Source organism: Myotis brandtii, unplaced genomic scaffold, assembly GCF_000412655.1.
Source record: "Myotis brandtii unplaced genomic scaffold, ASM41265v1 scaffold699, whole genome shotgun sequence".
Lineage (NCBI taxonomy): Eukaryota > Metazoa > Chordata > Mammalia > Chiroptera > Vespertilionidae > Myotis > Myotis brandtii.
Window position 1 is genome coordinate 593,071 of NW_005370733.1, and position 13,492 is coordinate 606,562.

At 53.1% G+C, this 13,492-nt stretch overlaps 1 protein-coding gene across 1 annotated transcript in view; it reads left to right on the plus strand.

The window, feature by feature from the left end:
• The window catches only part of MED27 (mediator complex subunit 27), a 138,975-nt gene that overhangs the window by 629 nt on the left and 124,854 nt on the right, over positions 1 to 13,492 (plus strand). Inside the window, exon 2 of the mRNA XM_005882134.2 lies at positions 2,788 to 2,932. Coding sequence (XP_005882196.1) covers positions 2,788 to 2,932 — 145 coding nt within the window. The remainder of the gene's footprint in view (positions 1 to 2,787; positions 2,933 to 13,492) is intronic.

Sequence of the window (13,492 nt, forward strand, 5' to 3'; positions counted from 1 at the left end):
GAGACACGCCCCCCATGAACTTCCGCTCGCACTGCAGCCGGGCAGGCCCTCACTCGCAGCCCTCTGTGCCCCGGCGGCCTCACCCACCTGCGGATGGCCCTGCCCCAAACCCAGGGGCACCCATCTGAGGAGCCCTCATTCCTCGCCGGGGACCTGGATTCATCGGGCCCCCTGTCCCACCCCCCACAGCACAGAACAGGCCACCGTCAGCCTTTCCCTCCCCCTCCAGCACCCGCCACTCTCCCTCTCTCTCTCCCTCTCCTCTCCCCTCCCTGGTCCGGCCCAGTTCCCTCCCCAGGGGAGAGCCAGGCTCAGGTGTAACAGCGAATCACTTAGCCTCCCTTCACTTATTACAGTGGTTCTCAACCTTGGCTGCACGTTAGAATCACCTGGGAATCTTTTTAAACTCCTGATTTCTGGGCCTCATCCTCCGGAAATTCTGTTTCTTTGTTACTAATGTTGTGGCCTCACCCCATCACAAAGAAACAGAATTTCCGGAGGATGAGGCCCAGAAATCAGGATTTTAAAAAGATTCCCAGGTGATTCTAACGTGCAGCCAAGGTTGAGAACCACTGATCTATAGATATAGTATTTCCAAAGGTAGCTTAAATAATAGATCCATTACAGATCATTTCACTTCCACGCTTTGCTCCGAGGGCAGGTTCCTGCCTGAAACCTCGCCCTCCAGGAAACAGCTGGGGGAGGGCGAAGCCGTTTCCAAGATGACCCCTGCAGGACTGACTTCCTTCAGGTTGGTCACGCTTCTGGCTGTGATGTTACACCCAGGGTTTTTATATAAGTAGACAAGGTACAAAACTGCCATTCCCCCAGAACAATATCTCAATCCATTGACATTTTGCTTCCTGACAGTAAACTCATAAAAATTCTCATGAGGTTGGAATGATTCTTACATTGATGGAACCCAGTTTCAGATAAATCTCATTATTGCTGGATTAAACTGTAACTGTGGTGGCAACAGGAATGGCACCACATGTCTCACTTGGCTCAGACCAAATGTGGGTTTAGCAACATGGGTATTTGGCTTCTGGCTAGAAAACAATTCAGAGCAAGACCCAAAGAGTAAGAGAACATTTACTGGGTAAATTACAGAGGTAGGACAAGTAAGTCTTAGAGGAAATGGGTTTAGGAAATGAGTTATGGAGGTAAAAGAATTGCCCTTGGAGCTTGGGAGCACAAGCTAATGGTAAGCTGCCTGGGGGAGGAGGAGAAGGAGGGGAAGGGGAAGGTACAGGTGTGCTCCAGGGAGGGAGAGCGCACTGGGTCCTCCTTCCTAAAGGTTTTAAGGGTGGAGATTTCAGGGGAGGTCCCAGGGGAAGAGCTGAATGGAATATTCTGTAGCTTTCCAGGTGTGTCCATTCAGGGATGTGGCCTCCACTGATGGATTGGCCGGCACCAGGACAGGGGTCATTATTCAGGGGTGGTTAGTTTCTTTTTTCTCAGCTTGTCTCCTGAGGAAGCAGATGGAAGAGGGAGGTAGAACCGAGGAGGAGGTGGTGGCCAAGTGATGGGTGCCTCTTCCATCCCCCCGAAGTAGGTGCCTTCTCTTTTGGGGGAAAGCCAGGGAATCGCACCCCCTCCTCAGCTCGCACATTGGGTGCTGTTCTCTGGCACCGCCCGTCACTACTCTCCCGCTCGCTCGAGGGGCCGCGATGGTCATCCTTCCTTTCCTCGCTTCCATGTCCTCCTGGTTTGCTTCCTTTGCAATGTTCAGGATGCTGTAGCCCTTCACCGTCTTAGAGTTTAGGAAGGTCTGCATTGCCCCTTTGCCTTCTTAGCTCTTTCTACGAGAAGAAGGTGACTGGAGCTTCTGAAGGAACGTGGCATGAGCAGCGGCTCCTGGGGACGGTTTGGGACGGCTCCTCGGACCCCGGACCCCTCGGCGGGTGCTATTCTCTGGCACCGCCTGTCACTACTCTCCCGCTCGCTCAAGGGGCCGCAATGGTCATCCTTCCTTTCCTCGCTTCCATGTCCTCCCGGTTTGCTTCCCTTTGCAATGTTCAGGATGCTGTAGCCCTTCACCGTCTTAGAGTGTAGGAAGGTCTGCATTGCCCCTTTGCCTTCTTAGCTCTTTCTACGAGAAGAAGGTGACGGGAGCTTCTGAAGGAACGTGGTATGAGCAGCGGCTCCTGGGGACGGTTTGGGACGGCTCCTCGGACCCCGGACCCCTCGGACGGTGCTCCTGGAACGTCCTTTCCCTTGGCTCACTGTCCCAGTTTCTCGGGAGTTTTCCTGCGAGACTGCCACAGCCCCTCCGTAGGGCCTTCCCAGTCCATTTGTTTATTTTATCTCTCCTTTGTTTTGTTAAGTTTTGCCATCTGTGAAGCACCAGGTACAAGTCTATCCCTGCGTGAACGGCAGGTAATCATCATTTATTCAGGTACTTGCTGTTCTGCCAAATGTGACGATCTGTTTGGGGGCCCGGAAACGCAGTGAGGAGCAGGGTTTCATTTACCACCTTTCAAAGTGCCGGGGCGCCGCGCAGAGAATGATGCGAGTTGTAAAAGCCCAGTTTCAGGCGTCTTACCGACTCAGGTGCTCTTAACTTTCCGCCTCCTTTGGGATGGCACCTGAGAGCCGGGTTTTAAAATAAGATAAGCGCCCAGGTAGGGGTTTTCTTGATTGTTCCCAATCTTTTTCACCCCCCCCCAAAAAAGCTCTTCTTTTTGGGGGGCTTCTGACGGGCGTTGAAGAGCAGCCCTTGACCACTGTGGTGGCGAGCGCTGGCCTTTCCGGGGACTCAGGTTTGCTCTCCCTGCTCCTTTTCAGCGAGCTGGAACGTCTGAGCAACCTGGTCGGCAAGCCGTCGGAGAACCACCCGCTCCATAACAGCGGCCTGCTGAGCCTGGACCCGGTGCAGGACAAAACTCCCCTCTACAGCCAGCTCCTTCAAGCCTACAAGTGGTCAAACAAGGTAAGCCGGCACTCAAGATGAGCGAATGTAGGGAGAGCCAGGTTTCTCAGTCTCATGAGTGCAGAGGCGAGGGTACGTTTTTATTTCTTTTTTGTTCTTGATTCAGCCTGGGGTTACAGAGTTGGAGGTTTTAGAGTTTCCCTGTGAGCTCGTGTCCTTTGAAGTCCTTGGAGGTTTTTGAGGCTTAGTCATGATGCTCAGGTAATTAAATTAAAAAATCTAAGGTGTAATTAACCTGGAGGCTGGCTGAGGAAGCAGCTTTGTTTTGTTTTGTTTTCAATCCTCACCTGAGGATATGATTTTTATTGATTTTAGAGAGGGAAAGAGAGAAACATCGATGGGTTGCCTTCCATAGGTGCCCCGACTAGGATTTGAACCCACAACCTAGGTATGTGCCCTGACTGGGAATTGAAACCACAACCTTTTGGTGTATGGGACAATGCTCCAACCACATGAGCCACTGACCTGGGCTGTAGGAAGCAGCTTTTATGAACCCCTTGAAAAAAAATATATATATACATATGGCTAATATGCCAAGTGTCCGTCCGACCGGTAGATACGACGTGCACTGACCACCAGGGTGCAGACACTCGATGCAGGAGCTGCTGAGCTGCAATGACTTGGCAGCGGCGGTTCTTGTGTGACACACCCCAAAACTAGAGAGGAGGGAGCCCGATTCCTCGCGAGGCCTCACGATTCCACCTTTGGCTCTGGGTCATGTTGTTGCTGGGGCACTGTCAGCCCTGAATCTGGTTTACTGGACACTTGCATTTGCGTTCCACACCCTGTATGACAGCAACTTTGCAGAGTGCCCTCTCGCACTCCGGGACCCCTGGCGGGATGTTGGAGAGCTGGTTTCAGCCTGATCCCCACAGGCCAGGCTGATGCCCTTCGAGCTGCAGCACCACCCCAGGTGCAGCTGGCTGGGGAGGGACCACTGGAGGTTGGCTCCAGGGCGTGTCTGGCCCCTCTCGCCCAGTCCTGCCCCACTGGCCACCTTCTAATTAATTTCCTTTCAGTGTGCACGAATCCGTGCACCGGGGCACTAGGGTACAGAATAATATTGTGGACCCTTTTCCTGGGGAAGATGTCTTGGCATCGTCAGCTTCTCAGAGGACCCCTGGCCCCCGCAAGGTGAAGGCTTGGTGGTCTACACGTTCGGCCCTCAGTGTTGTCGCTCCGCTTGTACTGTCGTCCCCTGTCCTCGGTGAGGAGCCTCTAGAGTGCAGTTCGGTAGATTTCTCTCTACTTCTCTCTAATCATGTTAGGCTCCATTTGAGGGAGACTGTCCTATACATGCGTCACAGAATTTGCTACTTATGGTTTCCTCAGCCGGCAGGCTGGGGCAGAGACCCCCCCAGGGCAGCTGAGAAAGGAAAACTGAACTGTAGTCTAAAGATAACAGGTGCCTGGCTGGCATGGCTCAGTGGTTGAGCATCGACCTGTGAACCAGGAGGTCACGGTTCGATTCCCTGTCAGGGCACATGCCCAGGTTGTGGGCTCGATCCCCAGTAGGAGGCAGCCAATCCATGATTCTCTCTTGATGTTTCCTCCCTCTCCTCTCCCTTCCTCTCTGAAATCAATAAAAAATATTAAGAAAAAATAAAGGTAACAGAAACAGTTAGGTTCATAGCCTGGGAGCAGTTTGTTTATCGACAAGTTCCTTTTGTTTGGGTGCTGTGTATTTTTTTTTTTTCTTGCTGATAGAAAGTGAGAATATATGTTTGGAATGATTTTGGAAGCATTTCTCTTTAGTCTGCACCACCTCCCTGGAGACAGCTGCTATGCCCCCGTCCGTCCCCCCCGCCCCCTCCTGCCCCAGTTACCCATTGTTTTTCTCCTCTTTCCTATCGGGCGTGCCCCTCAGGTCTTGGATGACAGATGAGCTTGGACAGTTTTTTCCTTGTGCAGTTTCTTCTTTGAGCTTCTCTTCTCTCTGGGGGCATTCAGTATCCTTTGGTTTTAGAAGTGATTGATCGTGGGGTGCTAAAGAAGGAGCTTGGGTCTCGGATGCGTACATTTAGCCTCTAAGGCTTGTCCCGCAAACTCCGTTTGGTTTTGAGGATCGCGGTACCCAGGTGCTGTGGGGATCTGTCACTCTCTTGCCCTCTAGGCCCACTCTCCTGGGTTGGCCTGATCTCCACGTGGTAGAAGAGTGAGCTCTGCAATTGTAGGTCTGCATGGTCCTTAAAGTAGGTGATCTGGTGTCCACATCAGACCCTGGCAGAGGGTCTGGCCCTGCTTGGTAAGTGGCCCCCAAGACAGTTCATTAAATCCAGGCGGTGGGATTCTCTGATTGGCCAACACAGCTCACGGGATCACAGGAAGCACAGGAAGTGGGGCTCCTTGGAGTTGGAGAGAGCCAGTTCCCAAAAGGGGGTGTGCAGACTGACAAAAAAATACTCTGTGTCTGTTGCAGTTGCCAAGGCCAGACCCGAGACTGTCCAGCCCTTCACGACAGCACTGCCCCTCGCTGTCCCAGGGCTTCTCTCGGGCATCTCACAGGAGTTCACCTGGGGAGGTGGGGGGGGGGGCAGTCAGCATGGCGGGGCTGGCTCTGGTCAGACTCCTCGTCTGCTTCTTGGTGTTTGGATGTGGGAGCCGGGTCGAGGTATCACGTGGGTAAAGTTGTTCTTGGAACTTGCTAGAGCGATGGAGACTTGTCAGCAGTGGGAACACTTCTTAGCTGATCCTGAAACCACAAGTGACTGGGACTCTAGTGACTGGTTTTAAATGGAAATGATGATGCTTAACTTTTGAATGAAGGTAGCTTAATTGCTCAACGAATTTAATAGTTGGAGTATGAAAATAGAAGTGCCTGCCCTGCCCCCTACCCTTCCCCAAGGTGGAAAGGAGGTCGTATTAAGGGAAAGACATATGTGTATGGAAGCTCTTGTTCTGGTGATGCTGCAGGTTGAAATAGATGGAGACATTGATGAGATTGCCTCATAAACGAGAAGAAGAGAACAAGGGTAAGGGTTTCTTATGTGCATTTCTTTAAAAACGGGAGAAGTAACCCCAAGGAATAAGCCAGCCAGTGTTCTAATTCTCAGCTGGGGCTATGGAAGCAGCAAATGACTACATATGTTCATCATATGTGTTAATTTCGCCTCTCCTGCAAGTGAAAGGGCTTTTTAATTGCTGGGCTTTCAGCGCTCATCACTTCAGCCTCACAGAGCTTCAACCAGCAAGTGCGTTACTGTGTGAGGGGAAGTTGGGGAGAGCCTGCCGCTGTCAGCTCTCGCGCTGGCTGAGGGGGAGGAAGCGGGGAAACAAAGCCACCCATTATGTGATGAACTCTCCGTCTTAAGCGCTAGTGGCCATAGAAAAGTCTCGTTCATGCCTAATAACAAATTATTTTCTTTAGGGGATTTTGTGATTTTTGTAGTCAGTTGGAATATTAATTACGTGGTAGTTGGCATGATTGTTAGGATAACACATTTAAAAATTAATCTCATCTAATGAAATGATGTCAAGTTGCTGTGAGCAGCACTTCTCCATGCTGAATGGGGAGAGAACTCGCTTTTAACTCCCGGGCTCCTTAGCTGACGGTTCTGTGGGATGACAAGCTCCGGTGGAGGACAAGAATAATTGGCGGCAGCGCTGCTCGCTGCAGAGTCATCGGCGCACTTTCTATCACTCGTTCTGCTCAGAAACGCGAGGCTGAGACGGGCTCATCCCCGAGGTCCCTCTCCGAGGGCCTCAGCGTCCTGGGCTCAGGCTTCTGTTTGGGGCTGGACTTCTTTCCTTTGTTGGGGGCAGAAGGCTGCTGGTTTAAGGTCTGCCCAGCAGGTTGAGACTTCAGCCTTTCTCTGGAGCAGCCAAGACCCAGCAGCCACTCTCCCCTGTGTTGGGGGGGGGCCGGGGGGAGGAGTGGAGGGGAGAGTAGCGGGAGCCGCTGCCGCTGCCTCTTAAGTTTCTACACGCTTAATTTTACATGTTTGTTAGAGAAAAACCCCTTTTATTCCGAGAGTGTCCACTTGGAAAGTCCCACACATTTCCCCTGCGCTGCCCGCCCAACTGTTCTTACCAGAATCTAGTTCCTTAATGGCTTTACGTGACCGGGACGCTCATCTCTTTCCGATCTGCCATGCTTCGGCACCATGGAGCGAACAGGGTGGCATTGTCTAAGTTGCGACACAGCCTTTCCTTTAGGGACCTGTCCTCCTTTAAGCCCCAGGAGAGGTGCTTTGTCTGCGGGATCCTGTGGGAGTTGCTGCACCTACCCCGGTGCCTGGTGTACAGTAAGCATTCAGCTGAAATGCCTTGAATGAATGAGAGGATGAATAAGCGCTCCTACTGTTGCATTTTTAATTTACAACCCCTTCTGTGGTCTGCTTGCTGGCATTTTTGATGAGGTGGATAGGGGCATTTTTATTTCCGGCCAGTCCTGAGAACCTGGCCGTGTCACTTGTGGAGAAAGGCCTGAGGCCCGCGCGCCAGGCGTGGCTGGGTTCCAGAGGGGAATTGGGAAGGACGGGATGAGGTCAGTCGATGAGCCGGGGATAAGCTCCGAGGGCTGAGGTTAGCAGTTTTATCTGTGTCTTTGCCACCCGGTGTGCCCTTTCTGAGAGCCGGTTGGCAGCCAGTGCTTTGGAGGGGATGGGACTTGGTGGAATCCTGGAGTTGACTGAGTCAGGCTTGTGAGCCGATCACCTGATGTCAGGGGTCCTGTGGCAGCTGTCACTTTGGCAGCAGCGTCACTTGCCAGCCATACGCTAATGACACCTCACTGTCACCAGCCTGACCGCTCCCCTGACATCCAGACCGTGGGTCCAAGTGGCTGCGGGTATCTGCACTCGGCGACTTCCAGGCCTCTCCGCATGGGTCCAGAACTAAAATCCTGCGCCCACCGCCTGCTGCTCGTGGTGGGCACCTTCTCAGCCAGGTGCCCAGACCTCACACCTTCTGACTAGGATCTGCTGATTCCCCTCTTTAACCTCCATCTCCAGCCTCTCCATCTCCACCGCTGTTGCCGGAGCCAGGCCCCGCTGGTGCTGGCGATGCTGAGCTCCCGTCTAGTCTGTTTCCCACCTGCCTCGCTCCGGGTCTGTGTAGACACCCGCTCCCAGTGCTCTCCTCTGCCGTCCTTAGCACTCAGCCCAGCTCCCTGGCTGGCATTTGGAGGCATGTGGTCATCGTGCTCAGGGCCCCGCGTCCAGAGCAGACAGCCCCGGGCCAGGTTCCCTGGCCTCCGCCTCCTCAGCTGCCACATGGATGAACGGTCCTGCCTCTCGGGAACTTGTGAGGACGCGTGAGCACTGCACTGGACTGTTAAGCACGGAGCCCGGCAGCTTACTGTTACTCTTAGTCCCTTAGGTCTCAGCTTAGCTGCTACCTCCTCTGGGAAGTCTTTCTGAGATGTACCCAAATCAGGTGCCCCTGTGTTCGCACCTGTCATTGCTTTTATCCCACTCTGCCTGTTTGTCATCCTGACAAGATTAAGCCTTGTCCTCTGTTAGGACTTAGATAACTTTGGAAGGTTATCTAACACCTTTGAGCCTCAGTCTGCGGGACTGTGAAATGGGCATAATACCGATCTCCCAGGATTGGTCTGAGAGGCTAATGGGAAATGGGTATAAAGTTTCTAGTTTGGGGTAGGCTACTTAGTGGCATTTAAATAGCAGTTATTGGTAGTAGCTATTTCCAATGTGTCAGAAAACAGTATTGGTCGACTCAGTGGAAGCCTCTAAATCTCTTCTCTTTCCTTTTTAGAGTCTTTGTGTTTTTTCCCTGTAGAATCTGCTTCTGTGTATTTCACCTTGACTTTGTTCAGATGGTTGTTGGCCACAGGAGAACGGAAGGGGAAGTGAGGCTTCATCCTGAACTCTCTGGCCTCTGTACCCTAATCTCAGGGTCCTGGGCCGGGTCAGGCTTCTGCCCCGTGAGGGAGGGAGCGGCGTGTCCTGGCCCAGCCCAGCATGCTGCCCTGGGCTTCTGGAGCTCCGTCTGCCCTCCCCCTCGCTCCGCGGGCTTTGCTGCATCACTTGTTCCTGGAGGCTCCAGCTCACTGCAGCCTCCTGGGCTTGGCGGGGCCATTCCCTGGACCAGCGCTTCGGCTCAACCTCTGCTTTTCCTTGAACTCCCCAAGAGCCCCCTCTCCCAGGACAGCTTACTCATCCAGTAGGTTCTGGCAAGGCAGTGCCGTGCGCCTCCCCCTTTGGAGCCGCGTCAGCGTGCCCTCAGCCCTGTGGATGCAGGCACCTTCGGAGCCTGCAGCTCTATTTTGTGGCTGCTCTGCGAGGCGCCGTCCCTCTGCCAGGAGCACAGTGTACCTTCCCGAGTGTGCTCTCTCGCTTCCTCCTCCAGCCACATCGAATGTTGCTGAGAGAAGCTTCCATGGGACCAGGCAGGGCCGATCTCTGGCTTTGCCCACGGCCTCTAGCGGCTGCCCTGGTCACACTGTGCTGTGGCTGCTCGCGCTCCAGGTCTGTCCCTCTTCTGCAGGGCTGGGGTTCGGCATCACCTTCCAGCACCTCGAGTCTAGTACATAGAAGGATTTAGTAATTGAGGCCCCCCTGCCGTATTTCCAAATAGACTCTCGGAACTGTGCCTCCTTTGTGTCAGATCCCAGGGAACCTCAGTGATCACGTAGGTCATCACCCTCATTTTATAGAGAGAGTGACCATCCCAGGCCGCCCTGCCACCCTCTGCCTGAGCCCTGCAGTGCCGGGTGGCTTGGACAGACTGGGTGGCCAGAAAAGCAGAGGTTTCTCCCGCCGCTGAGGCCGTTGCAGCGCTGCCTTTCCCTGTGGTGTTGCGGCTGCCGATCCCGGCAGTGTAGCAGGTGCAGTGGGCAGTCCACATGGCACATCAGGGGACCGGCAGGGATCGGTGCGATCCAGTGACCGCTGCCGTCTGTGCAGAGCAAGCTGTACAGGCCCAGCCCCTGCGGGAACGTGGCTCAGGGCCTTACCTTGACCTCCAGAGCCAGCAGCCCAGCCCCTTAGTTTCTAGAGGCAGGCGCCCTCAGCTGCTTTGAGCTCTGAATACGGTAAATTGGGATCGTAGCAACTAACTGGCATCTTTGCTGGGCGTTTCATGGAGAGAAAGGGACTGCCTTGATCCCTTACTGACAGGGGTGGGGACACTAAGGGTGGCTGTGTAAGGATCAGACAACTCCCCCGCTTTTCCTTTTTTTAAATATATTTTTATTTCAGAGAGGAAGGGAGAGGAAGGGAGAGATAGAAACATCAGTGACGAGAGGGAATCATTGATTGGCTGCCTCCTGCACGTTGGACTGAGCCTGCAACCAGGCATGCGACCTTGAGCAGAATCGAACCTCAGATCCTTTGGTCCGCAGGCCGACGCTCTATCCATTGAGCCAAACCGGCTAGGGCCCTTTTCCCTTTTTAACAGGAATTGTACCGAGTCCTGCAGATGCCGGTTGCTCTTACCTTTTCCTCTTACGTGCGTCTGTGTGTCTCAGGTTGAAGAGTGACTCTGTACCGTTGTTATTCTCAGTCAGTAGGCTACTCTGATTATGGGTAGCTTGTCAGTAGTTGCCGCCACTAAGCATTCTGGGCTCGGCTGTCTCCTGATGGCACGTGGTGGATTTTGCAGGGAGAGGGCAGGTTCGGAGTGTGTGCATACCTTCATGTGCCAGAAAATTCACTTGTTGTAAATGCTCCATCTTATTCATTTCCAAACTGCGTTTGAGTAGTGTGCTTTTCTTGCTAGGAAAATATCTAATTCATCTATCCAGTACGTGTTTGCTGAGCACCTATTATGTTCCTGGCACAGTGAATGAAACTGATCACTTCCCATCTTCTTGGAACTTAGACTATATCCAATTCTCTGACTTGATCATAGAAGTTAAGTGCCAAGCCACCTGATTTTAATAATAATTCCTGGCTCTGTTGCTGATCCTTTTTCTTCTTTAGTCAGTGGCCTTTATATGCCTCAGTTTACCAGTCTTTTTAAAAAATATATCTCTTTGTTGATATTAGAGAGAGAGGAAAGGAGAGGAGGGGGAGAGAGAGAGAGAAAAAAAAAAAAACATCGATGAGAGAGAAACGTGGATCGGCTGCCTCCCTCATACTCCCTACTGGGGATTGAGCCTGCGACCCGGGCATTAAACTGGCCACCTCGTGATGCATGGGATGCCGCTCAACTAACCGAGCCCACCGGCCAGGGCAGTTACCAGTCTTCACGGTCAGAAAGGAGCATAACTCGTGGAGTCCTGGCTGACTTAGTTGGCGGATGTAACTTCATGTCTGAACATGAAGGGAATTTTGTCTTGTAGTCCTGATATCTTAAACAGCATCCTGTTTATAGCTCGGTGCATTTTAATTCTGTCCCATGCTGAATGCAAATGCAAATTTTTTGCTAGTAATACACACTTTTCTGGTTTGTTTGCATGGCACCAGTTTGCCCTTATCTTACTCAGCCGAAGCTGTGTTTGTTTTAAGGGGTTCTCATTGGTTTTGAGAGAACAGTAAGTACATATCTTACATTTGTGTCCAGAGGGAAAAAGCAGTCATTCGGTCGGCTTCAGGGCACTGCCTTCCTTGACACCTTGGGCTTCATCCCTGGCCAATTGGTCTGTCTCTGTCCTAAGAGAACTCTGCGTGTTCTTCGTCACGCGGTTTAGTGACTCTGTGGCAGAGGGTACTACACGTGTGTTATTCCCTGTATATGACGGGATCTGTTTAAATTTCGTTTCGGTGCCTGGAGCCCTGAAGGATGATTTTGCATGTGGTGGGATTGGCCTTATGCACCAGCTTTAGTCCCTCACCCAGGGGCAGGAGCAGGCCAGGCGGGGCCCCGCTGGGGGCACTGCTCCCTCCGATGGCCTGGCTGCCCGCCCCGCTGTCTATCCTATCATCTCTCTCTCTCACCATTTAAACTTACACTTTATAGTTCAGTTCGTCTCCCGGAGTTGAATGCATTGATTCAAGTCCTACATCATCCTTGGGTTTGTGATGAGAATTAGAATCACCCTGAGTCTCAAGATGGAATGACTTCTCGACCTCTGCTGCTCAGGGAGCAGAAACTGATTCAGCGATTGTTGAAGCATTTTGTTTAAGGGATGGGTGGGAGCCCGCTTTCCTTGTAAAATTACTGGGATCGTTTCAGTTTGCTGTAGTTCCTCACCACGCTTCACCCTCTTCACCTGCAAGATGAGTTTGCAGGCACTTGGCACAGGGCCCGCACATAGTAGGTAGGCACTTGCTGGGTATTAGGTTTTTTTTTTTCATCACTGTCTGCTGTGCCCTCCACCCACACACCGAACTCCAGCCAGGGAGACTTCCTGGTTCACTAGGTGGCTTGGAGAGCAAAAATGCTAGCGTTAAATACCTTTAAAGTGTTAAAAGAAGTAACAGAATTCTGGAGGCCAACACTCTCCTACCCCTTGCTTTCCCCAGTCTAAACAGGGCAGTCCAGCCCTGGCCGGTGTGGCTCCGTTGGTTGGAGCATCCTCCCATGCACCAGAAGGTTGTTGGTTCAGTTCCCAGTCAGGGCACATACCCAGGTTTTGGGTCCGATCCCCGGTTGGGGTGCTTATGCGAGGCAACGATCGATGTTCCTCTCTCGCATGGATGTTTCTCTCTCTTTCTCTCCCTTCCTCTCTCTCTAAAAAGAAAGAAAATAAAAATATATTAAAACAGAGCAGTCCAAGTTAACTTTAATTGCTCAGATGAGCTATGACATGGAGATTGTAATGCATTTTCACAGTAGCTCAGACAGCGTGACCACTTGATCCTGCCGGCAGTTCATTGGGTCCTTGGCCCAGATGCTGTGCTGGGGACCGTCAGCTCCTAGCAGGCCGCTGTGGGGCTGCTGCTCCTCCGAGGCTCCCGAGTAGTGGAGCGTTGCCTCTAAGGCAGGTGCTGGGCGTGCAGAGCTTTCGAGGAAGGTTTCCAAGGCTTCTGGTGAGCGAGGCGCCTCCGAGGGAGTCGCTTTGTGCTGATGAGTCACAGAATGGGCAAGGCCTCGCGTCTGCTTTGGGTCCTGAAGGCACATTGACAGTATCTGCACCCTGGTGGCTGGAGGGCAGTTCCCGGTGACTGCCACTCCCAGGCAGCCTTGGGAGGGAGGTGACAGCTGAGAGCTGATGCTCTGTGGGGAGCTGGGAACACGGGCGGGCGAGTGAGGAGGACCAGCAGCCTCAACCCGGCGTGGCCAGCGTGGTTAGCGCTGGTTGCCAGGGCGGCCGGAGCTGGCACTGCGGTGCTTAGTGTCGTTGCTAATGGACACGTAGATCCTCCCTCCTGTCCCGCTTCAGCCCCTTCTCTCAGAGCCAGGGCACCTGCAGCTGTCTTCTCCCTGGCCTCTGTCTTTCCCCACGCAGGTCAGGTGCCCTTGACCATGCACGTTTGATCGCCTACGTTTCCTGCTGAAAATGTGTAGACGATGCCCTTCTCGTGCTCAGGAGTCAGCTGAGGGTAGCTTCCTGCTGACCCTGCAGTGGCCTGGCCCTGGCACCCGGAGCGCCACACTCAGCCTGCGTGCCTCCTGCCCTCCCTGAGGCTGTTTCAGTGCCCCCCCCCCCCCCCCCCCCCCCCCGGGCCCTGCTCTGTGTGTGACAGGGTAGAGCCATAACCTCTCCATCAGCCC